At 38.6% G+C, this 24,135-nt stretch overlaps 1 protein-coding gene across 1 annotated transcript in view; it reads left to right on the forward strand.

Annotated features, from left to right (window-relative positions):
- Nucleotides 1-1,581: 1,581 nt before the first annotated feature.
- Nucleotides 1,582-24,135, forward strand: part of LOC145984097 (sterol carrier protein 2-like) — a 128,896-nt gene continuing 106,342 nt past the window's right edge. The window contains exon 1 of the mRNA XM_083117507.1: nt 1,582-1,737. Within this exon, the coding sequence (XP_082973633.1) occupies nt 1,693-1,737 (45 nt within the window). The 5' untranslated portion in view covers nt 1,582-1,692. The remainder of the gene's footprint in view (nt 1,738-24,135) is intronic.

Consider the following 24,135-nt stretch of genomic DNA (forward strand, 5'->3'; position numbering starts at 1 on the left):
AGTTTCGAAGCAACTTTTGTTGCATTCCTCACTTGTGTTGGCGCTGCAGTCGAAGTGCAGTTCGAAAGCTTTCCGCTTCCAGGCTTCAAGACCGCACTGCGAGTATGCTCTCGAAGTATGCTCGCTTCAAGTATGGTCTTGCAGCTTTCGGACACAGCCTCAGTCAGGCGGCCATGATTGCTACCTAGAAAGTTAGTTCAGTGCCAACTAGAAATCCAGTTCCGTGTGATAGGGGCTTAAGATATATTGAATTATTTTGGAAATGGAAAAGTGAGGGAAAGATAATTCTATAAAACTAGTGACATTATTATATTATCAAGTATGCTTAAGTGAATGTTTGCCAACAAATCAGCAGAAGTAATGACACATAACAAATGCTAGTAAATATTTGTGCTTTCAACGTCTGCTTTCCAACTGAGGGATTTAGGGAAAACCTATGATATGGATGCCACTTTCACTTGCACGAATTTACTTCAAGCAACAAGGGAGTTTTCAGACTGAAGCGACAAGCGATATCGGGATTTCGCACAGAAGCATTCGATCTAAAGCAAACCATTCACCAGTCACGCTTGTGCAAATAACAGGCCGGGGCAACACAATGCGCGGTATTGATAAAACGGCCCAGTCCAAGCGACAAGCGACACCTGCAATTTGTCGTTCGGAAGGTGTTTATTTTTTAATATTGGTTTCCAAGAGAAACGTATCGCTACAGTCTGAAAGCTTCCTTTCGAACCAATTCACCACGAGAAAATGCACGTGTAGTTTGGACTGGACTGTTGTTTTCTCAGTACCATGCATCGTGTCGCCTCGCTCTGTTGTACTCGTATGCAAGGTGAATTGTTTCCTTTAGAGTAAAGGGGCTGTTGCTTGTCGCTTCGGTGTGTAATCTCCGTGCTACTTAAAATAAAGTGAATCCTCAGTGATCAATGAAATTTTTCGAACCGAAGCGACACGACAAGCTGCACGTGTCGCTCACATTTCCACTGGCGTGTATTGTGCCGCCTGAGACTTGATTTCCCATGAGCGGTAAATGCTTATTTATAGACTAAATGGGCCTGTGTTGTGTTGTTACTTCGGTACGAACCACTGCTGTCGCGTGTCGCTTCTGTTTGAAACCTCACTAAGAGGCGTGATTTTCACCACAACACAATACGCAGATAAACGATCAACATGCTTGTAACAATATGCAAGTCGTAAAAGTCCTTTCCGCGTACCAATCCTTTCTCGTTCTGCTTGTATCAACAGGTTTCGTCTCTCTACGTCCTTCGGAAACCTACAAAGTGATACTTGACTCAATAAATTTGTTCCCGATTGAACTGTGCAACCATATGCTACACAGCTGACACCCTATTTCCTTGTAAAATAATTTCCACTTTGCCCTTTCATATTAACGTCCATAGCATCGTAAGCGTAACCGGATGTTCGAGGGGGACCAGACGAGTGCGCATGCTCTGCTGTAGCTCCGCCTTTAACACCGTGTATATATACACCCATAAGTATGTATGTTAATATATATGTCACACTGCACATGTAATCTGACAGGAGAGAGGCTAAACATTATCTCCATCACCAACACTGCATATTCGCTTCTGCTTGTCATTCTGTCTGCTTTTTCCATCGCAGTTTACCTAACACAACTGCAAGTGGTCGTTTTGTTTGGAGTTCAATTCAGTGAAGAGCTTGTATAATAAAATGGCTAATAAGAGAGTATTTGTAGTTGGTGTCGGAATGACGAAGGTAATTAATATAGATTCATACATTTAATTACCAAAATCATATATTGCTAGTTCTCTGCAAACGCTCCAGAAACTGGGACAAGTAAACATGATTTTTGTTGTTGTGGTTTAATAAGGTTTCCAGTATGTAACATTCTTATTCGTACACACGGATTTTCAAAGAAAATGCTTTAATATCTGAAAGGAAATACATTCTTTTGAAATTGTTTCTTTACAATTCAATAACTAATATCATTAGGAACATAAAATCTTACCCATATTCTGTATAACCACTGACAATAATAAATTAAGTGAAACTGAGAGGGAAACATGCCATTTTTTGTACAACTTTTCTATTCGTACACTTAATAATATAAAAGAAAAAAGTATATTCAGAGCAAATTGACTGACAGTTCTAATACTTTGATGCCTATCCTTTGGCTTTAATTACTACTAGACACTTGTTCTTTGTAGATAGTTTCTGACATGTTTCAGAGCTAATTTTGGAACGAGTTTACAATACCGGACCACTCTCCAATTTCTATGAAATTTCGCCTACTCACTAATTGTGAACTCCTAATCACGAATATGCATGTAATAATTGGCGGTCGAGTATGGAAATCGAGGAAAAAACTAAATAAACTATGTTTTCTTAACGTAACGTAACCCTACCATAAGAACAATAAATCAACGGAACACGCCATTTTCTCTGAATGGGTGTCACTTATCACACAACACTTTAGCAACATAGTGTTCTGCCGTCACTGGAGAGAGCTTTTTATGTTAGGCAAGACAAGGTATAGTTCTCTTCGCCAAAATATTAATTTTTCATTGTATTTATGCTAATGGAACCTAACCTTGTAGGCATTCCTCGTCTGACTTCAATATTCAAGGTAGCAAGATTGTTGTGCATAAAGGAAGACCATTAATGAATTGCAAAAGAATGATGGTTCCGAGTTGCTGTGTATGGACATTGACCGTGGTAAATCGCAAGGTTATTTTACAAGTTCTCCACGTAAATGTACAATTTTAACAAGTGACCGCCAAATACGAACTACAGATACGTCATCAGGAAACCGAAATTAGTAAGTAGGCGAAATTTTATAGAAATTGGAGAGTGGTCCGGTATTGTGAACTCATGCCCTAATTTTATTCCACTCAGCTTGCACAACAGTTTTCAACTCTTGTTTGGACTTGACACCTGCTTTATGGACTCGCCTCGGTAAAAATTTACTATCCTTCGGACACCTCTAATTTTTTCGTTTCGTCAATTTTTGACATTCGTACTTACGTATCTGCTTCGCGGAACATTCCTGAAGGTGTATCAACGTTGTTTTCATGAAATTTGAACTATGTTTCCTAACCTAACTGAACTAACCTAACCACGCACCAATGGTTCGTGGGGCTAGCGCCAATATTAGTTTGTGGGGCTAGCGCCAATGGTTCGCAATTATTTCCAATTTCTAGATCCTGATACTAACACGACACCAAATTTTAACTATGTTTCCTAACCTAACAGAACTAACCTATCCACGTGCCAATGGTTCGTGGGGCTAGCTATTCTCCGTCGGAGAATTAATTTTCAACGAACAACATGAATTTCAGCTATGAAACATTCTCACATCACACAAACACCTTCCCGATGTTCGACAATGCTACAGGAACTTATTACGGTAAGTAGTTTCTTCTGTAAAAATAAATAAATGTGTCTGAAGGATAGTAAACAAGTACCCCATATTAGCCAATTCATGTTAACTCGTGCCCTATGCTTACTGTCATTGTCTTGTTGGAATCTGTAGATAGGCGTAATGTCCATTTTTTGGGCACTCTGCTTTACATTGTTCTTCAATATGTCCAAATAGACATATGCATAAACTGGATGGTACCAACACCTTTGGACAACATACAGCCCCAAATCATTAATGACTAGGGCTTGGATAGTTATGCACTAAAATAATGCAAAATATGCACTAAAAAGTGTAATATATGCACTTTAAAAACCTGTTTAATTTATAAATGCTGTATGTTACAAACTATGAAAGATTACATGCCAGGTAATGAATATGCATTAGTCTGAATGCTCATTCGCTACACAGATATTTTTCAATTAATATGGTTCTGCGTTAAATGAAACACAATACACTACAGATCAACATCATGATTGCATTTATGTCTCAAATTTTCAAACTCCTTCTGTTTTCAGCTAGAATAGTCTTATATTCAGAAACACACATTCCACTTCGCAAGATACAAGTGGACTGTATTTTAGGGCAACAAAGTCCGACACATCAAGTTCCAGATCATCCACACGTTGTCAATTTGTGATAAGAAACTTACACGCATCATTGCCATCTTAGCCGATTGTTGAGGTGAGAATGACGTACTTGCCACATGTCATACAATTCAGGAAAAAGGAAACAAGAAAGACAGAAAAGATAAAGAGAAGAGAAGCGAGGAGATGAAAAATAAATACAGTATATGCTCGGTGTTGGTTGTGAAAATATGCACATCATCAACTTATTTTCATACAAATATGCACCTGCATATGCAATATGCAAAATGCATAATTATCCGAGCCCTATTAATGACCCACCACCGTGTTTAACTGTTGGAACTGTGTTAATGTGATCATTGTCTCCAGACCCTATTTATCCCATCTGACTCTTATATATTAATCTTGGACTCGTCTGACCATATGACACTATCCCAAAATTCCTGGTCCTTGTGGATGTGCTCTTTCGCGAATGAAAGTCTATTCCTGCGATTCACCTTATTTACTTACGGCCTCTTTCGTGGTATTCTGCCATGATATCAATGCTTCCACAAGGCACGTCGGACAGTTTGATTGGACATAATTTTGCCAGCAACATTTTCTACTAACGGTTGTAACTGAGGAACACTTAGTCGTGGGTTTTCTTGCACTCTTTTTAAAATAAAGCATTCATCACGTTTATTGAACCGTTTCTCTTTTGGTTTTCTTGGCACATTCTATGTTGAACCTTCCTCTCTAAATTTGTTTACTATGTATTGAACTGTGGAGTGGGATTTATTGACTGTTTGTCCAATTTTTCTTAATGAATAACCTCTAAGGGCCAAATTTATAATGACATTCTTCAGATCGGAACTAAGTTCCTTCACCTTGCCCATTTCGAACACGCTGATAGATAGACGATAGGCCTACAACAATACCTATGCCAGCATTCCGCTTGACAGGGAGCATGCCTGCATGTTCAAACTTGTTACGAAGATGCAAACTGCATGAAATCGCCTGTATAGCGGTGGCGCTGTATGCGAGGAAGATTGAAACTCTTGCCTGTACGAATAACAATGTTGCATGAAACAGCGTGTTTTTCTTTTTTCACACAAATTATATGCTCTGTTTATACACTTTGAACATACATTTTTATTGACATTTGTTGGTGAAACCTTCATTAACATTAATTTCCAGGTACATATGAAAATGATTATATTTACTAGTAGATATGACATATTTTCCTTGGAAATTCTGTGTGTACGAATAACAATGTTACGTATTGTGTGTAGCAAATTTACCGTAGTGGCTGACGAATTAAACAAACAATGACAGAACAAACGTAAATATAAGCACATAACTTGGAATGCAAACTCGCTAGCCATGATGTTAGGTTTTTATATTTGATTAATTTTCTGTATGGGGATACTAACGAAGAAAGAAAGTGATAATTATTGGTGTGTATAATACCAAGTTAATAAGCTTTAGTGAGGCGTAATTCACGACAATAAGTCTGGTAATTTCATTGTCAAGTTTACACACCATGCACACATGATCTCAGATTTGGTTGAAATGAAAATTCCAAAAATAAATGGATCACATTTTCAGAACGAATGAAACAACATCAATTTTGTTATACGTTGCTATTGAACTTTCCCATCACATTGATAATTTAAACTTTAGTAAACCACGTTTTTAACACACAAAATTTAGCTAATTATATATTATTAATGTATCAGTGGACTAAAATGCATATAGTATGATGTTATATTTTCTTCTGAAATTCTTATGACTTGGTTGAATTGTTTGCAAGGGAGAAACTTTATTTATATAACCCAGAAGCTTTTGCAATTGAAACAGATAACGCTACCACCTGGCTACTGAGCAACTTTGCATTCGGACTTGATCTTTACCCAATGATATGTGCATTGAAAACTTTGAAACTTCGAAGAGATTTTTCTCAGAAATAACTGTCTAGTGCATGCTAGTAGCTTAGAATTCTAATACCTACAGGGTACCCTACCACTACACGAAGTCCCTTCCCAAACTCAATTTCCCAAGCCAGGTGGTAGCATATCTTCTTGTTAGCCGAGCTATCATAATTATCACAAATGTCTGCAAAGGCCAAAATTGCAGTAAGTCATGAAACAAAAATGGCCACCATTTTTAAACGAAGTCGAGTTTTACAAAAATAATGACAGGCATTTTTTTAACTACCCGTGCATAGAAGTTATAATAACAAAAATATGAAAATTTTAAAAAATGGTCAAGCAACCAATTATTGTGTTTTTGTACCATTTGGTATGGGTTGACTCAAAGGGAAAGAAATATAGAAGGTAAATTGCAAGACAGTTTTGCTAATTGTTCAGTAATTTTTAGAAATTTTGTAGATTGCATCAAATGTCCTTTTGGCCCAAGTTCCTTTTGTTTTATTGTGATTTCATCATGCTACGAATGCAATTTTAAAATGGTTCGATTTTGATTTACTTCTGTTAACACATACTGCAGAGTTTTAGCGATAACTTCAGATTTTGTTCAATATACATATGCTTTCGTAGTTAGGTTAGGCAGGCCGGGTTTGGTTCATTAAAAGGAAGTCCCTAAATGCATACTACTAAGTTTCTGATTTACTTCTACAACAGCACCTTGAATAACGTAGTGTGGAAAACGACTTAAGAAACTGGTTTCCCAGACGGATGAGAAACACAGATGGCAGTGCGATCAATGTCGGTGCTACTTTTCTTATGAAAGTAATGCGGCTTTGTTAGTTTTTGGAATATATAATGTAGATTTGTTTGTCTTGAAAGGCAGTACGTGAATTGATGGAAACAGTTATATTTGTGGAGTGATTTGCAGTCACGAAATGACATTAATTTGGAAAGAAAAGTAAAATAAAATTAATAAATAAATAGCATGCGTAACACAAGAAGAAACATCGCAAAGTAATTCCAGATGTCAGGTGTTGGATAGTGTACTAGAGTTTTATTTTTCTATGTTATTAGAATATAAATAGTATCCTGAGAGATATTTCATACCGAGGCGACAAACCACAAGTGTCGCTTGGAAGTGAGCAGTCCGTAATGAATGCAGCCTTTCGAACCATAGGGACACAAGCTCTGACTACACCGTTTCCTCAAGGAGATTTTAGACCAAAGCGACACGCGACAAACGATACGAGGATTTCACACCAAAGCGACATGGGTCCTTCAGTCCAAGGCAACTTTCACCCCGAAGCGACACATGTTGCTTGGAAACGAGCCAATCAAGAGCAACATTTCACATCGTAGCGGCATGACGGGAAGCACAGGCCAGCGTTCGGTTGGTGAAATCCTCAAGCGATAAGTGTTGCGTGCCCCTTGTCGCTTTGGTGCACAATCTCCCTAAAACAGGGCTGGACCCTCCGTTGTGTCATGTTTGCAATGTTTTATTAAGCATTCGACACATTCTCGTTGAATGTGTCGATCTTGCTTACCTCCGGCAGACTTTTAACCTTTCTGGCTGTTTGTCATCCCTCTTGGGTGATGACAGCAACATTTTAACAAATGTTTTTAGTTTTTTGCGAAGAGCTGGACTCTTCCACCATCAGTAAGGAGGTTTTTAGTTTGTTTGTTCTGACTTTTTAATATGTTGAGTTTGTCTCGTGCAGGTCTCTTTACAGCCTTGCACTTTTAGTTTTTCCTAAGGGGCTATCTACACCCCTTTTTTAAATTTTCAGTCAGAATTTTAGATAAGGGGACATTTCCCCGTATACATAGAAGATCATTTTAGTTTAGTTCTTCGTCTGAGGAAGACCCTGATACAGGGTCGAAACGTTACGTGTTAAGTGTTTTTATCTTAATAAACTGCCTTGGTCAGCAACTTATTGGTTTTAATATGGAAACAAGGCTTAATTATATTACAATTAATACATAGAAGGGTGCAAAATGGCCTTAAGTGCCGACGCACCCAGAAATTTTAATTCAATCAATCAATCTCCCTAAAGCAAGACACTCATTGCATCGCGCATGCGCGAACAACAAACCATGGCAACATGTTGCAAGCTATTGAGGAAATGGCCCAGTTTGAGCAACGCACAGGCGACAAAGCGACTCGTGTGACTTATCGTGTTGCCTAGATCTGTTGTTGTAATGTGCAGTTTTTCGTGTCGCCTATCTGTTGTTCGCACAATTAGCAGCGAACGTTTGCCAATAGACTGAAGACACCATGTCGCTTGTCACTTAGTTGGGAACTCCCTCTGTAGCGCGTCGCTTCGGTCTGAGCACCCTTCCTTTATGGATCTTTCCAACCAAAGTAACAAGTAGCGCGCGAATACGCCATATGAACGTGTCGTTTGCTGTTTGGACCCTCATGTGCAATGAATGCTATTTTACAGTCTGGAAGTGTGTGTCACTAGTGTGACAGTGTGAACATCCCGTGTCGCTTGTCCCATTGGTTTGAAAGTTTCCTTACACTCATGTCGATGGCACTAAGAAAGTTTTGTGGGGTTCCCCTTGTCGTTTCATGGAATCATCATTATCATCATCACCGCGATTAGTTTAAAGCGGAAGAAAAGAGACAGTAAATATCCTAAATACAAATGCTTCAGTGTGTATATCTTTAAAAGAAATTATGATGATGATAATAATAATGAACCAAATTCATACACAAAAATTTAGTTGCCAAGAGCATTCCACGCGTATTTTTTCTCCCGTATTATTAATGAAAGTGTGCCGATAACAGGACGTGGTCGACTGTCTAGAATGTTTGTTAATATCTTCGCGACCACTGTACCAAATATCATAGCAATTCTCACATTCATAGAAATGCTTCATGTAAAAGAATCAGACGTTGCAGCAAAAACTCAATTTACTTCCATTATAAGCAGACGAATACCAAGCACCGGGTTCAACACCAGCGCCTCTAGCGGATAATTTTCGAGTGGAACCAGCCAGAGCACGCAGAACTGTGCCGTTTTCCACACTACGTTATTCAAGACGCTGTACTTCTACATTAATCCCCACTAGTCTACGATACTTACAGTTGCTTTTCAATGGAAAATATATTGTCCATGGGAAGCGTGCATGCTTGCGTAAGGTAAAGTTTAAGTTATTTTCTTCAACATAAATAACTTATTTTCGAAATCCAAACAGTGCTCATTATTTTAAGGAAGGTTCAAATTTTGTGTGACAAGGATTGCCAAAATTCTATGATAATTAGTCTTCCTGCTATGAGAATTTGAAAAAAACAAAAAAACATAAACAATCTGAACCATTACTGCACTTTCCACTGGACATACACACAAAAGTAAAAACAATGCATGTGTGTCATCATTTTCCAAGCAACAAGAGTGTGTATTTTTTCATTCACCAGCACTTTATTTTTTATTATTGAAAATTTTGTTATTTATTGCTCTGTTATGTCATTAAGTATAGGATAGGTAATACTGATTGATTTTGTTTTGAAATGTTTGCATTTTTTCATTGTTAATATCCTTGCCTCTGGTAACTTTGCATTGCTTTCAGCATGCTCCCCCCACCCCCACCCCGAACGTTTTCAGTTTACAGTAGGTCAAATGATTTTTTTGATTTCTTGTGGTGTGAAATAAAATATTGTGACGATAAAATTAAGGAGAGAAATAATTATCGAGTTCTATAACCCTGTTGTTGATAATATTGCACGTAAACTTTTCTTGGGCTTTCGGTGTTGTCGCAGTGAACTTGAGCACAACGTAAAGACTTGCCAGCATTTGGAAGCCGTACAACAAAAGTATCGCCACAAGTAGGAAGATTCTTTGTAATTTTTAATGTCTGAAAAGCACTGGAGGGAACTGTCTTGAATAAGAGAAGGAGTCGAACTACTGGCAATATGAACAATTCGTTTTATCTGCGGAACGTAACCTTCAACATGTTCAGTTTAATAATAAACGTTCTAGAATATATTGAGGATATAAATATGTGGCTTCAATTTCCAGGTTGTTCTGTACAACAGAATCGGTTAATGAGACTTCAGGGTTAAGTGTGACAGTTCATACAGTCGATTAGTGATCAGTCAGTGTCAGTGGTGACTCGTGGATTTTTTTTGGTGTAGGAAGTTATGTTAGAAACAGACCGAGGAAAGTTTTCGAAAATGCGTTCAGTTAGCCATTGCATGTATAATGTTAGCTGCAGGCCCTCCCCTGCCTGTCGTGTGTGGATTGAGAACAGCTTTGGCAATAGCAACCTCCTGATAAGAAAAAAATGTTGTTTTGAAATCATAAATTACACTAAATGCAATGAAATTATGCTAATGTATATTATTATCATTATATAATAATTATTAATATATCATTATCTGATGATTGTGATAGTTTTAAGTTCAATGTATGCAGCTATTTTTGAGCAGTGAACTGCATTATTGATTATTTAGATTTCGATCTTTCAATATAATGGGTTCAGTTAGTGCTTGAAAAAAGTTGAAGAAAATTCGCCAAATGGTAGCGGCGTCCGTTTGTTTTATTTGTGACCCTCAACTTTCTACTGATTTCCTTTCATAGAATGTTTCTCACTTGTTAAATCAGGGAGGGTAAAGAAAAGAAAAGCTTGTCCTTTGGTCGGCACACTTCCTTTTGTTTGAAACAAATCTGCTGGAGAAGTACAAACAAGATCCGTAGATTTAAAAAAAAAAAAATACTTTCTCAAAATATCTTCATTAGAATTAAATTTCTGTTTCCCAGGGACACCCTCTTTTGAGATGCTGCTGCATTTTACCATTATGTCAAACACAGAGTGCTATAGGTGCCTACAAAGTTCAAATTTTGCTAGGTTTAGAACTATTATGCTAGGGTTTGTATCACTGATTGAGGAAACCACTGGTGCTTCCTCGTGGAATGCATAACTGGGCAAACCCCCTCCCTCCCTTGCACTGCCTCTCTCCCATCTGACTAGTATCAGGAGAAAGCTTCCTCAGCCACTCAGTGGCAGGCAAGAATGGTGGTTTTGGGCAGCAGATCTGGAGCAAGTGAGTGATACCAGATTGACTCTTGACAGTTGAGTAGTGAACCTACATTGCGCTCATAATTTTATAATGGTCATTAAACTTTTAAAAAGTAGAGAACTGGAAATAAGTATAAATGAACTGTAGGAAGTTCCTCACTTACTACATGGAGGAATTGCCCCTGGTCAGTGTCCATTGGTAGCTTTATAAGATCTAGTGATTCAAAAATGAAAAGGACTAAATACCATAAAGTAACGGAAGTCTAGTACTAGTTCCAGTTCAGGTCCATAGCTGAGGACATTGATGACAGTGGAACTTCCGGAGCCTCAGTGTAGTGCTAGTTCAGGTCAAGGGCCGAAGAGATCGAATATCTCTATCTCTCTCTCTCTCTCTCTCTCTCTCTCTCTCTCTCTCTCTCTCTCTCTCTCTCTCTCTCTCTCTCTCTCACTCACTCACTCACTCACTCACTCTCAAAAGTGAATATTTCAGCAGTACCGGGCAGAGACCTGCACAAGACGTGTGGAGCAGACCCGTTCGCAAAACATCGCTCCTAAAATGCCATGCAACCTGCGCAACACCCTCACTTGAGCAGCTTGTATGCCCACCTGCCCAGATCGTTCCTGGCAGGCATTGTAGACACGCCGGGTACCCGCAGTCTTATGATACCTAGTAGGTCTCAGTTCATTCTTTCCATCAACTGCAGGTCCTTCCCTCTGCATGACGTAGTTGCTTCGAGTAGGAACTCCACCGGTCGCACACCTGTCTGCAAGTGTTGCCAACTGCAATAGATTTCCATTACTTAGAAAGGGAACTCAAAGCCACATCACCAATGAAATGAGATTTAAGAATGTTGCTACTTTTGCCCCCACACACATTGAAATAGGTTTTCCATGGTATAGGCTCCATAAAAATATGTCGTAAACAGCCAATAATCCAGGGCACTACTGGAACATGTCATGTTCGACGCCGAGGTCGCGAGTAGAGCAACACACTGTTCTACTGCGAACACCAGAGCCGTAGCCAGGGTCCAGGGGAATTGCCGTTATCCTCCCCCCCCTTTCTGAAGTTTGGTAAACTACTTTGTAAAATTTGTTTGCAGTGACGAGTGAAAATGTAGACTGCAGATATTATTTTACTCAAAACTTGATAGATAAAGGTTAAATTCACAGAATACAAAGAACAGATAGGCGTAAAATGATTTCATTTGATTTACGAGCCGAAGTCAAAGTAGCAGGTAGTAATTAGAATATTTTCTTTGGGCTTCAGCTATGAATGGGAAGATATTAGGGATGGGACCGATTAATCGGTACTCTATCGGTATCAGCCGATATAGGCATATCGGTGTATCGGTTTATCGGTAAAATTACCGATTATTTTACCGATCCGATATATCGATAAATATCTGATAGTTGTGCAAAATTCTGCAATTTTTGTTGTAATTTTTATGGATATTCTCCATGCTCTAATTTTTTAAAAAGTAAATGTCTAAATATGCAATTTCTCTTGCACTGCAGTCACTTTGAAACACACGTTTTTAAGGAGGTCAATGAACCTTTCAGGTTCTTCCAGGACCATTTCTAATTTTATATCGGATCGGTAGAATATCGGTTATCGGTATCGGTAAATTTTATATCGGTACTTTATCGGTATCGGCCAAAATTTCATATTGTCCCATCCCTAGAAGATATTGAAAATATATTGTAAGTACCAGGCTGTCCCAGAAGTCCTGCACCATACAAGGGCGAAAATGAAACACAGAATATCAGAAACAAAGACAGACTTTTTTCAGCAAAGTACAGGCCTCCGTGTTCAATTACCTTCACCCATCTCTGTGACAACAGTTCAATCTAATGGCGATAACAGGTGGCAGGTTTAGAATTGAAAAACTCGCGACAGGCAGAATTTACCTCATCATATGAATTGAAGAGCCGACCACACAAGAAATGTGAGAGAGAGCGAAACAAACCGTAATCCGATGGTGCAACTTCCAGACTATAGGCGGGATGAGGTAACAACTCAAATCCGTCAAGCTCAGCTAGTGTGTTGGTCACTCTTCGAGACCGGTGACTGGGAGCATTGTCATTTTGCAGCAGTAACCTCTTCCTCCTCGTTAATGCCGGGTATTTCCCGTTCAGAATGGCATAATCTCGGCGTAATTGTTCAGAATAAAGTTCACCTGTTACAGCATGACCTTCTGGAAGAAACTCATAATGGACAATCCCGTCAATATTCCACCACACACTCAGCATGAGCTTTTTCCCAAATCTGTCCTGTTTCACATGGGCGATGGCCTCCTGTCTTCTTTTCACCCACTGTTTACGTGTATCAGGGTTTTCAGAAACACCCACTTCTTGTCTCCTGTCACAATTCTCCTCCAAAAACGAAGATCATGCGGGTTCTGTAGCAATGTCTGGCAAATGGCAACTCTGCGCTGGGCCTGCACCTCTGTCAGCTCATGCGGACTTTGTCGGGGCTCTTTATTGGTGTAATCCATGTCATGCAAGCGACGGTTTACTGTCGATTTGGATGCCCCAACCAGTCTTGCTAACACACATGTGCTGAATTGTGGTGTAGCATTCACAGCATCCTGCAGAGACTCGTTAATTTCCATCGGAGGTCACCCCGTTCTGGCCTTGTCCGCAATGCGTAGATTACCTGAAGCGAATTTTTTAAACCAACGGGAAGCTGTCGATCGATTCACCACTTCTTCGTTCTCCACACGATAAATTTCCTCCGCTGCCGCTTTTGCTGTTAGTAGTTTTTTTCATAAAAAACGTAGCACTGCACGAAGTGCAATTTGCTCCTCACTCATCGTGCCCACTTTAACTTCACGGGAACACTCGCTACACATGCAGTGCGTGGCTTCACTTGATCCCACGAACCTATCCTCTATGCCTGCCAACAGCCTTCCACCGGTGGTGCCACCTACCCTCACAAACTTCACCTCTTGGAGCTCAGTGTTCTGATGGTGCAGGACTTCTGGGACAGCCTGGTATTTGAACAATATTTCTAGATTTTCTGTGTCCTACTATATTAACTTAATTATTAGGCTACACACACAACACACACATAATTTACTTTCATATAATACTATTAAACCTTGAAAATTGACTTGGTTTATGAAGCCCTCCCTGATAAACCTTGAGCCCCCCCCCCACCCCGCCAATCAATTCTGACTACGGGCCTGCAGAGGCGCAACCACGAATTTTCTTTTGGAGGGGCAAGTACCTGGATAAACATGCCAACAACAATAACAATAATAGTAATAAAGTAACATCAAAGGCATTATTATTCTCATAAATCATGCAAAAAGGGGGTTGGGTAGAATTCGGTTCTAACGCATTTGTGTTGAAACAAAGGATTTGAATTTTTTTTCAACACCTTAATTTCACATTAGCTAATAATGGAAAACAAGCACACAAACTGTTTTTGAAAGAAAGAAAGTGCATTCCGAATGTTCATATGGCATGTAAAATTTTCATGTAAAATATTTTCTTTTCACATATGAAACATGAATTTGAATTTAAAATTTTGGGTGTGTCAGCACTAAGGCTATTTTGCACCCGTCACATAATGCGGGGTCCAGTCCCTTATCGTTACACATAAAAACTCTTAACGTTGCAGAACTAAAATCATAAAATATTAAAATCTTCTGACTTTCGTTAATAGCTGAGGCTGTAAAGGAGCACTCAGCACAAGTAAGGACAAAACACAGGACAACACAAACAAAATTATACTGGTCATGGGGCCAGTCGCCAGACCCTCGTTAGTCTGCAGTCCAGGGTGTACTACATTTAAGACATATGAAAAATGGAGCGACGTAAAATAAGAAAATACATATGCAACATATTAACACTAAATTGCGTATGTACTCAGTTTCTTTAATGCATAGTTAAATACATTACATAATCAATTAATCAATCTCATAACAAACCAACATTGATAGCAATGTTGGCATTGGGCCACCATGGCATTCTCTGTTTTAAAACATTTTTCATTTAGATTGTTCGGCTCCCAGGGCCGACCTCAGCTACCCCCTAGCTACGGCATTGAACTTGATGAGACTGTATAATATACTTTAATATATTTCTACTTTCATAAAATTTGAAATCAAGGGGTTGCAATTGCCCCTCCGTTCCCCTCTGCAGGTGCCCTTTGCCGTCTGGTAGGAATAATACAAGTAAAATATGAAAAGTAATTCCATCTTGAGTATCCTTTAGCCTAGTTTTTCTTGTACTTTAATGTTTGCCCCCCTTGCCCAATCCCACTAGACTTAATTTTCGTGGAAAGTTAATGAGCAATGCCCCCTGCCCTCTGTGGTTGCGTGCCTGGTTAAGACACCATGTAATGAAAAACAATTAGTTTTCGATGAGGAGCTTTTTGTTTGCCTGATCATTCATTTAAATAAATGAAGCTGTAATATTGCGTGCATTTCCTGGCAATAAGATAAAAACTGCTTACAATGAACTGAAATCGCTAAGTATATACTGTAAATTCTCCTTAAAGCAGAGAGCTCTTCCTAGGACTTCGTAGGATTTTGGAGCTACGTAAGTAGGCAACACTGGCTGCAGCTGTCCACGTGGTGAAGAAACGCCCGGAGCGACACTCTGCAGTAGGGCTGTTTCCTTCCAGCAGGTTTTGCAGGCGCCCAGGTCTTGTTGAATGCCCAGGTACCTTGTAAGCGCAGAGTGCCTTGAAGACTAGGAACCCGGGTAAAGATGCAAGTTGACTCGTTGCCGTGGGCAGGCGAGCAGGTAAACCTGTTCTCGCGGGGCAAGAAGCACGGGTAGCCAAAAGCTAGACTTTGCACTACTCTGGTACCGGGTATTGGAGCAGTTTATTAAAAAAGAAATAAGTTGCACAGATCAACTGAAAATTAAAGTTTTGAGTGATGATTTAGTTGTGCCCAGACCAAATTTCGTGTATGCAGTCCGAGAATTTCATGGCACAAAATAATACTTTTATTTAAGTCTACTGGATTCAACACACACTCAAACATTTAACTACCATGAAGGGACAGCCGAGAATTTTATGAATATCGAGAAGAGAAACCAAGAAAATTTTGCATATGTAGACATATTAGCAGAAATTGCAGGCTCTACCAGGACCCGAATCAGGGCTCTGGCATACCTTGCCATTGATCTACCAACTGAACCACTGAGCCACCCTTGACTTCGACTGATTTTTCGCTAAAATGTATACATAATACATGTCCTGTGCATATCAAATCGTAAGATGTTGCCTGTATAATGAACAAGCACAGAAAATAAAGGATAAAAGAAGAAAAAACTGAGGGGCATTCCCACTGGTTGAGGAGACATTTTACTTCTGTAGCCAACATGAGCTGCCGCTTCGAGGTGATGATGACAGTGGCCTACTAAGGGAGATTTCACACTGTGTCGCCCAAGGATTTCACAAGTCGAATGTAGGTTTGTGTGGCCTTTTGTGTCGCTATGGTGTGAAACGTTGCTGTTGATTGGCTCATTCCAAACGACATGTATCGCATGTCTCTTTGGTCTGAAACCTTCCCAAGTCTTGAAGATCTCTGTTAAGGTTAGGTGTGAAGGCAGGCGACAGCACCCTAAATGATAATATCCAAACCTGCAGTAAGAACGCATCTTACTTAAGTCTCCAAAATGAAATGATAAAAACTTCTGGTGAGTTGATTTTAAAAAATGTGTCCGATATAAAGAGTGATGTGCCCAGGATTTTTGGAAGGGAGAAGGGTTATGCATACTATTTTTGGTGGTCAGTCCTCATTTTGCCATCTTTTCCTGTCTTTGGCATTCTTTTTTTAAGGAATACTTGTTCAAATGGGGTTTGACCCCACCAACCCTCCCTTGGGCACGTCACTGAAGATAATTGAGTAAGCATTTGATCATATTGGGAGATGAAACATTAGATGTGTTGGGAATGGAAGGGTTTTCACTATGCATTAATTGTTTCGTGATCCAGCTGTATTCGAGAAGACGTATTTGTTTCGTACCGATATATTGCAAAACTGCTGTAACACACAGTTTTGAACACTTGCGAGTGCTTAGGCTTGAATGTGAATAATTTGATGGGTTTCGGCTTTTATAAGAACTGCAAACATGGGAGGACAAGAAACATTAGTGGTGTTCAGGCTCAAATCTGAGAGAAATATTCGAGTACTTCTATATATACCCCTTAAAAAGATGGTGTTCAGCCCCCCCCCCCCCTTCCCCAAAGAAATTCCTGGATACGTGCCTGTGTAGTACTAATGGTCAGCAGTCTGGAATGTGTTTTTACCAATTTCCCTTTCAAGCGGTAACCAATAGAGAAACTTTGAAAGCACTTTTATGGTTGGGATATCTAGGCTCGCTTTCTGTGGAATGGCTGACATGCATGTGGCAGATGGTGCACTACTAGACACCTCTTCCTATAAAAGTAAAGCTTCACATTCCCACACAGTGACCTGCAAACTTCACAATTTTCATGGAAGAAAAAATACAAAATAATTAACAATAAGCAATGAAATATTTTTAATTCAGACAATGTCAAAATTATATGTAGATGTTGGTGTTTTGTTTGTTTACTTGTGGATGCACATGGCAGTGCGTAACTCACGTCATTCTTATGAGTGGCCACCCCTGCACAAAACCCATCACTACCAGTGCTTGAACACTGTAGTAACTAAGTTTTTTCACACTCCATCAATTTAATAGTTTCTTTTTAAAAAAGTATGCAATAGTAGTACACCCTGGACTGCATTTTGCAGACGAACGAGGCTCTGGCGACTGGCCCTGGCCAGTATAATTGTGTGTGTCGTTCTGTGTCTTGTCCTTGTGTGTGTTGAGTGCCTCTTTACAGCCCCAGCTTTTAACCAAAGTCAGAATATTTTAGTTATGACACGACATTAGGTATGTTTATTTTAGTTCCGTTAACCTAAGTCAGAATATTTTAGTCTCCCAACGTAACATATATGTTATTAGTTACATTTTAGTTCAGGCAGGAGCGTGCCGTGACCTTTCGTGATAGGCAAGCGATGGGTGAATTTTTCGTTTTGGTTAATTATAACAATTTCAAATATAATATAGGCCTACACACATCCCTACTTACAATAATATGCATAATGGTGACGTATCGGGCTTGAGTGTGTGAAGTGCATACATACCATAAAATCAAATCTTCGCTGCATGGTTTTTAAAGAAGGAAAACAGCCTTTCGATATAACTTTTAAATTCCAACCATGAAGAAAATTATGATTTACCTGATATTTGAGGGCAACTGTAAATTAAATTACGTTCTTCTTTAACCCTGAAAATGAGAAACATCCTTTTAGCATAAAGTTTCGATATTAAATAAACGGACGGGTTTCGGTTTCTTACTTGGCTAGAATTATGAATCATGAATTGTCTTCAGTTGGATGCAAACGCAGATGTGATTCTGCGAACGTTCATGTCTTTGCACTGCATTATAAAAATTTCTCAAGTCATTCACCGTAGCCTGTATAGTTCCATCATTGGCGTGCTCAGGATTTTCGAAAGGGAGGGGTTATGTATACTTTTTCTTGGTAGTCAGCCCTCATTTTGTCATATTTTCCTACCTTGGACGTTCTTTTTTAGGAATAATTGGCGAAAGGGGGGTTATAACCCACATCAACCCCCTCCCCCCTTGGGCACGCCACTGAGTTCCATGGCCCTAAATTTGTATTGAATAAAACGCATGGCCAACAAAATAATTTATTAAGATCAATGCTGCCACATAACCACATAATATTGTTGTATCGAGATGTTTTAAACTGCCTAATGAAAACTTCCCCATATTTCTTAGTTGGTTTGGTTATGAACAATTCAGGACATGGTCGCTCATGGTTCACGATCTCCAACCTTTCATGTTATGTTCTCGAACTGAATGGTTTTGAAAGAAGGCCCCTAATAATCAAGTCCTTGCCGACAACACTGCAAATCAATGGCTCATCTGGTATGTCAACCCTGGCGGAAATTTTTAATGTAGAATTATACTTTTACATCAGGTACAAAAACACTACACAAAGGACAGAAAAACACAGCACAATATCACAGTAAAAAACAACAAGCATCCGCAGCACCTACGCTTCTTCCCTTTCACCATACCTGCAGTGTTACATACCCTTCATATTTTCAAGTAACTGACTACATAACGGATATGTTCAAGTACCGGCTGTGATTTCATTTCTTATAAATAGCGTACGACTGGTGATCACTGGCTAACTTCATAATGTAATTTGTTAATTACTATAGAGTTTCAAACATGAAAATCGTACCGCGTGAGGTGGTGCTACGGACACACAGAAAATTCTGGAAGTTAGCAACCTTGTGGCCAGTGTGGACAAATTCTTTCCAACACCCTTGCCAAAGACAGATGCGGGGTTAGTGTCGCTTACCCTCGGTCTCTTTTCTTCATGAAGGGGGATCGACAGTGACCATGCAAGAACTGCATAAGTCACTCGAAAAGCAGGGAGAAAGCGAGCAGTCCTCTTCTTCTACGAGGGTCACTATTTATATTTTGAGCCTTGGCAACACTGATTAAAGTTAGGTGCGATTTGACGTTTGCACGGAATCGTCTGGCATTATTGATCATAACGTACTTCAAATGTTTTGTCAATAGCTTCATTTGTGTTGTTTATGTTGCCTTGGAGATTGCGCGACAACAATAAAATGGAATTAACTCGTGAACATTTTCGTGCGATGAATTTTTACGATTTTCGACGTGGATTATCAAGACAAGAGTGCATCGATCAACTTACTTCCACATTTGGTGATGAAGCCCCATCCTTTGCCACTGTGAAACGCTGGTATAACGAATTTAATCGTGGCCGCCATTCGCTAACCGACGAGATTCGCGAAGGTCGTCCAAAATCAGTTGTTGTTCAAGAAAACATTGATGCTGTGCAAAACCTAATACTGCAAGATCGTCATGTGACATACTGTGAGATTGAGGCAACCATAGGCATTAGTTCCACCAGCATATATAAAATATTACATGATCATTTAACTGTGAGATTTAGCTCGTTGGATCCCACACAATTTGACAAAAACTCAAAAAGACGCTCGCGTCAATTGGTGCAAACAAATGCTCAATAAATACAATTGTGGTGCTTGAAAAGACGTATATAAGATTGTAACAGGTGACAAATCATGGATATATGCATATGAGCCGGAATGTAAACAGCAGTCGACTGTATGGGTGTTTCAAGATGAACCCAATCCAACAAAAGTTGTTCGCGCTTGAAGCACATCGAAACAAATGGTTGCCTGTTTTTTCGGGAAAACTGGTCATGTGGCAACTGTGCCTTTAGAGGAACGTAGAACGGTCAACTCTGAATGGTACACAACAATTTGTTTGCCAGAGGTCTTCGGTCAAATACGGAAAACAAACAAACGCCGTCGGATCATTCTTCATCAAGACAATGCCATCTGTCACAAATCTCATCTAACAACCGACTTTATGAACAGTCAAAAAATCGAATTGATGGGTCATCCGCCGTACAGTCCTGATTTGGCACCCAATGACTTCTTGTTCCCGAATGTCAAGAATAAATTGCGTGGACAACGATTTTCGTCAGCGGAAGATGCCGTTGATGCGTTCAAAAACCATATTATGGAGGTGTCTCAAGAAGATTGGAAAAACTGCTTTGACAAATGGTTCAAACGAGTGCAAAAGTGTATTGACCATAAAGGAGAATACTTCGAAAAACAATAAAGCAGTTTTCAATGCCAAATTCCTGTTTTTTCATTTTTTGGCTCAAAATATAAATAGTGACCCTCGTAACGCGGTCAGTCGTGCCGCATCGCCCAGCTTCGTCAAAGGTGCAGCGGGTTTATGTTTCAAGCCAATAGAACAGGAAATAGGGCAAATGAAAATTCTGTAATGTAAATATCTTATAGTAAATAAATTCCATTCTAAGGTGTATAAAGGCATTGAAAAACACGGACTTAAGATATCAAAAGTGTTTTAAAAAACAACGCAAGCGGCGCTTGCCCCGCCTTTCCTTACCGCTCGCTTCTGAGTTCAGGTAAGGACCGGACCCTGTGGCCAAGTGGTTAGTACACCATGCTGCGACACAAAGGGTCCTGGGTTTGGATCCCGCTCGGACTTGGTTGTTTGTGAATGTCCATTCATCAATTTCATCATTCCATCACTCATCCCCAATTTCACAAATTAGCCAAGAGGCACAAAACGCCAAGTCAATCAATAGTTCAAATAAGGGGCTGGACCCTGTATAAAGTGACGGGTGCAAAATAGCCTAAGTGCTTTCCCACCCAAAATTTTAAATTCAAAATAAATTCAAATAAAAGTATGCAATAGTACAATCACTTATTTGTCACAAAATACTATTTTTTATCACAATTCTGGTGCAATTTTTTTTTAAAATTTCAAAGATAAGAAAACTAAATGAAAGTGCTACATGGTAGTTTTGCTGACCCAGGCTCCATATAGATACAGGGTTGGCTCGGGTGGACCCAGCCCAGTTTTCCCCATGCAGGTTTTTTTTTTTTAAAAAAACTTGAAAAACCTGCCAAAAGACCCAGTCAAAATGTTTTTTATTTTTATTTTCCAGAAAATGTAAATTATTGCTTTAAATACTTGTGAGATTCTAAGATTGTCAAAACTTTTTGGAAAACTTGTAAAGAAAGGGCTTAGCAGAGCTTATAATACTAAAAATAATGAATGTAGTACAATTCATAGTGGTTTTTTCAGCCTATTATCCCAATTCATGCTAGAAATGGACTTTTTAACATAAATAAAAAGAATTTATATATCCAAAAAGGAAAAAGTATCAGAAGTTTTTAGATAAAACGTTTGCATTGATTGATGCAGCATAGTTGAACAAAGCTTATAATTTTGAATTGTGGTAGCATTTTGGTTAATAGTCACTTCCTTATGTATGGGAAACCATAGTGGCACATCATAGTTTCAACTGTGATGATCAATTTATACAATAATTTTTTTGCATGTTTAAACATTACAAGGGAGAATTGAGTACATTTTATTGAAATGTCGTTAATTCTGGCATAATTAAATCTGATCATTCTTTAAATGATTTTTCTCATCATAATGGGTTGCTTGCCTATGCAAGATAAATGTTATTTATGTCTGGTTAGGAGCTCTATACCCTTGTAAGTCTTGCACCTTCATGATCTACCACAATTTCAGTTTTCTCTGTTTTTTCCTTCTTTTTAAGGGAGTAGGGTACTCAAGTAAATACAGTGCAAATGTATACTTTCATATTTTGACCATTTTTGACATTTTGAAACCTTTGAATAGATTATAGTTTTGAGCTTTGTACATGAAACTTACAGGAGCATTATGTACTTGCACTATAATTTGACAATAAAATTATCAAAATATGGTGCATGATTTTGGAGGAGCATGAGTTAGGGTGGATGGGCAGAGAGTCATCTATATAGTGACCATGCTGCTGTAAATTTAGAATCATTTCGGTAAAATTATTTCTGCAGCTAGAAAACTTGGGAGCAAAATTGGACAATGTGTTTCAAGATGGTGGATGAAAAACTGATTTTCCCCATGTTGCAGGCTCTATGTTCTGCTCTACTATTTTTTTCTCAATACTCTCAAAAATATATTTTTGGAGTATAAGGAATAAACTCAGTCATTTTCCATATTTCATTGGTCCGCAATTTGCAGTAAAACTTTTAACATAATATTTCATAGCTTAGCAGAGGAGTGGTGGTAAAATCACAAATGTTGTATTTATGATAACCACCATAAATGAAAGCTTTTGAGTTGCAATTATTATAGTTGCAAGATAACTTGAAGGATTGGTCTCACATTGTATTTAAGAAAATTGTTCATCATGTTTAAAGATAGTAGATGACAGACCGGTTTAACTTGTCTTGCGAGAGCTTTAAATTATGCTCATATTTGACTAGGTTACATTTTTGTAGATTAAGAATCACAAGTCCCAGCAATGTTGCGGCATCACTTGGAGTTTTGAGCTTTTAATAAAAACTCTATAATATAGTGTGTGTTTTAGGAAGGGTGGGGGTAAGTCATCAATCTTGAGACCATGATAACTGCAGCAAATTTCGAGGTTCTTGGCTGAAATTAATCACAACTAGATACACCTCGGGAATGATTTTGTTTTGCATTTGCATTTGTTCAAAGCATTTCAAGATTGTAGATGAAAAATGAATTTTTCATATGCTGAGGTAGATTCCAAATTCTGATGACACTTTCAAATGGCTAAACTAGCGACATTTCTGGACATTAAGAAACACTCTTTTAAGGGCATCACTTAAGCTACAGTTCACAATAAATGGTTTAACCAGGGGAACTGCCATTTTCATAGCAGCCAGATATTTTGGAGGATGTATAAGGTATTCCTTTGGGATGAAATCAGCCAAACAATTAAATGTGGCAAAATTATAAATTTTGCATGGTTAATACATGGAGGAGGTATTTATGCTTGAAACACCCAGAAAAATAATTTGAAAACACAACTGTGAAAAGCTGTGAACAAACTGTATTGAACCAGATTGAAAAGATTGTCTTGCATAGTATTTTTGTATTATTTAATGTTCTATGGCATATGAAATAAATGAGATAATAAATGTGTTTGTAGCTGTAACATAATTCATTCCAACATAGGCACAACACTGCATTCACAAAATAATTTGTTTCATAAACTGAAGTTCAGAATGGAATATTCACTAATAGTATTTACTAAAAATGTGCTGCATCTTGGAATATTCACTAATAGTATTTACTAAAAATGTTCTGCATCTTGAAAAACATATACTTTAACATGCTTAAATTTGAATATCGTTGCAGGAGGAAGAAAGTAACAAACTTGAATTATAAAATTAAGTCTCACTGTAAAAAAGTTACAGTTATTGCTTCTTTTTTTCTGGGAAGAATGGTTCTGGCACTATTCAAGTTGATTTGTTATGTTACTGTGTTGCTTATTAATGTGTTCATCATAACAACTACTCAAAATTGTGTTATGTTCATAAACGATGATGCATCAAAGTATACACACACACACACACATATGCATTTCTCTCGTTTGATTGACTGATTTGGTTTAATTTACTTCTCTTTTATGCCACATTTGGCTAATTGCAAAGATGAGAATGAATGCTGATATGATGAAATTGATGGAGAGACTTACCCATGCCAGGCTGGATTCGAACCTGGGACGTCTGACATCGTAGGTATTTCTCTTGTTAAAATAAAATGTTATTAGTCCTC

Source organism: Lepisma saccharinum, chromosome 2 (genome assembly GCF_977018435.1).
Source record: "Lepisma saccharinum chromosome 2, izLepSacc3.1, whole genome shotgun sequence".
NCBI classification, from domain to species: Eukaryota; Metazoa; Arthropoda; class Insecta; order Zygentoma; family Lepismatidae; genus Lepisma; species Lepisma saccharinum.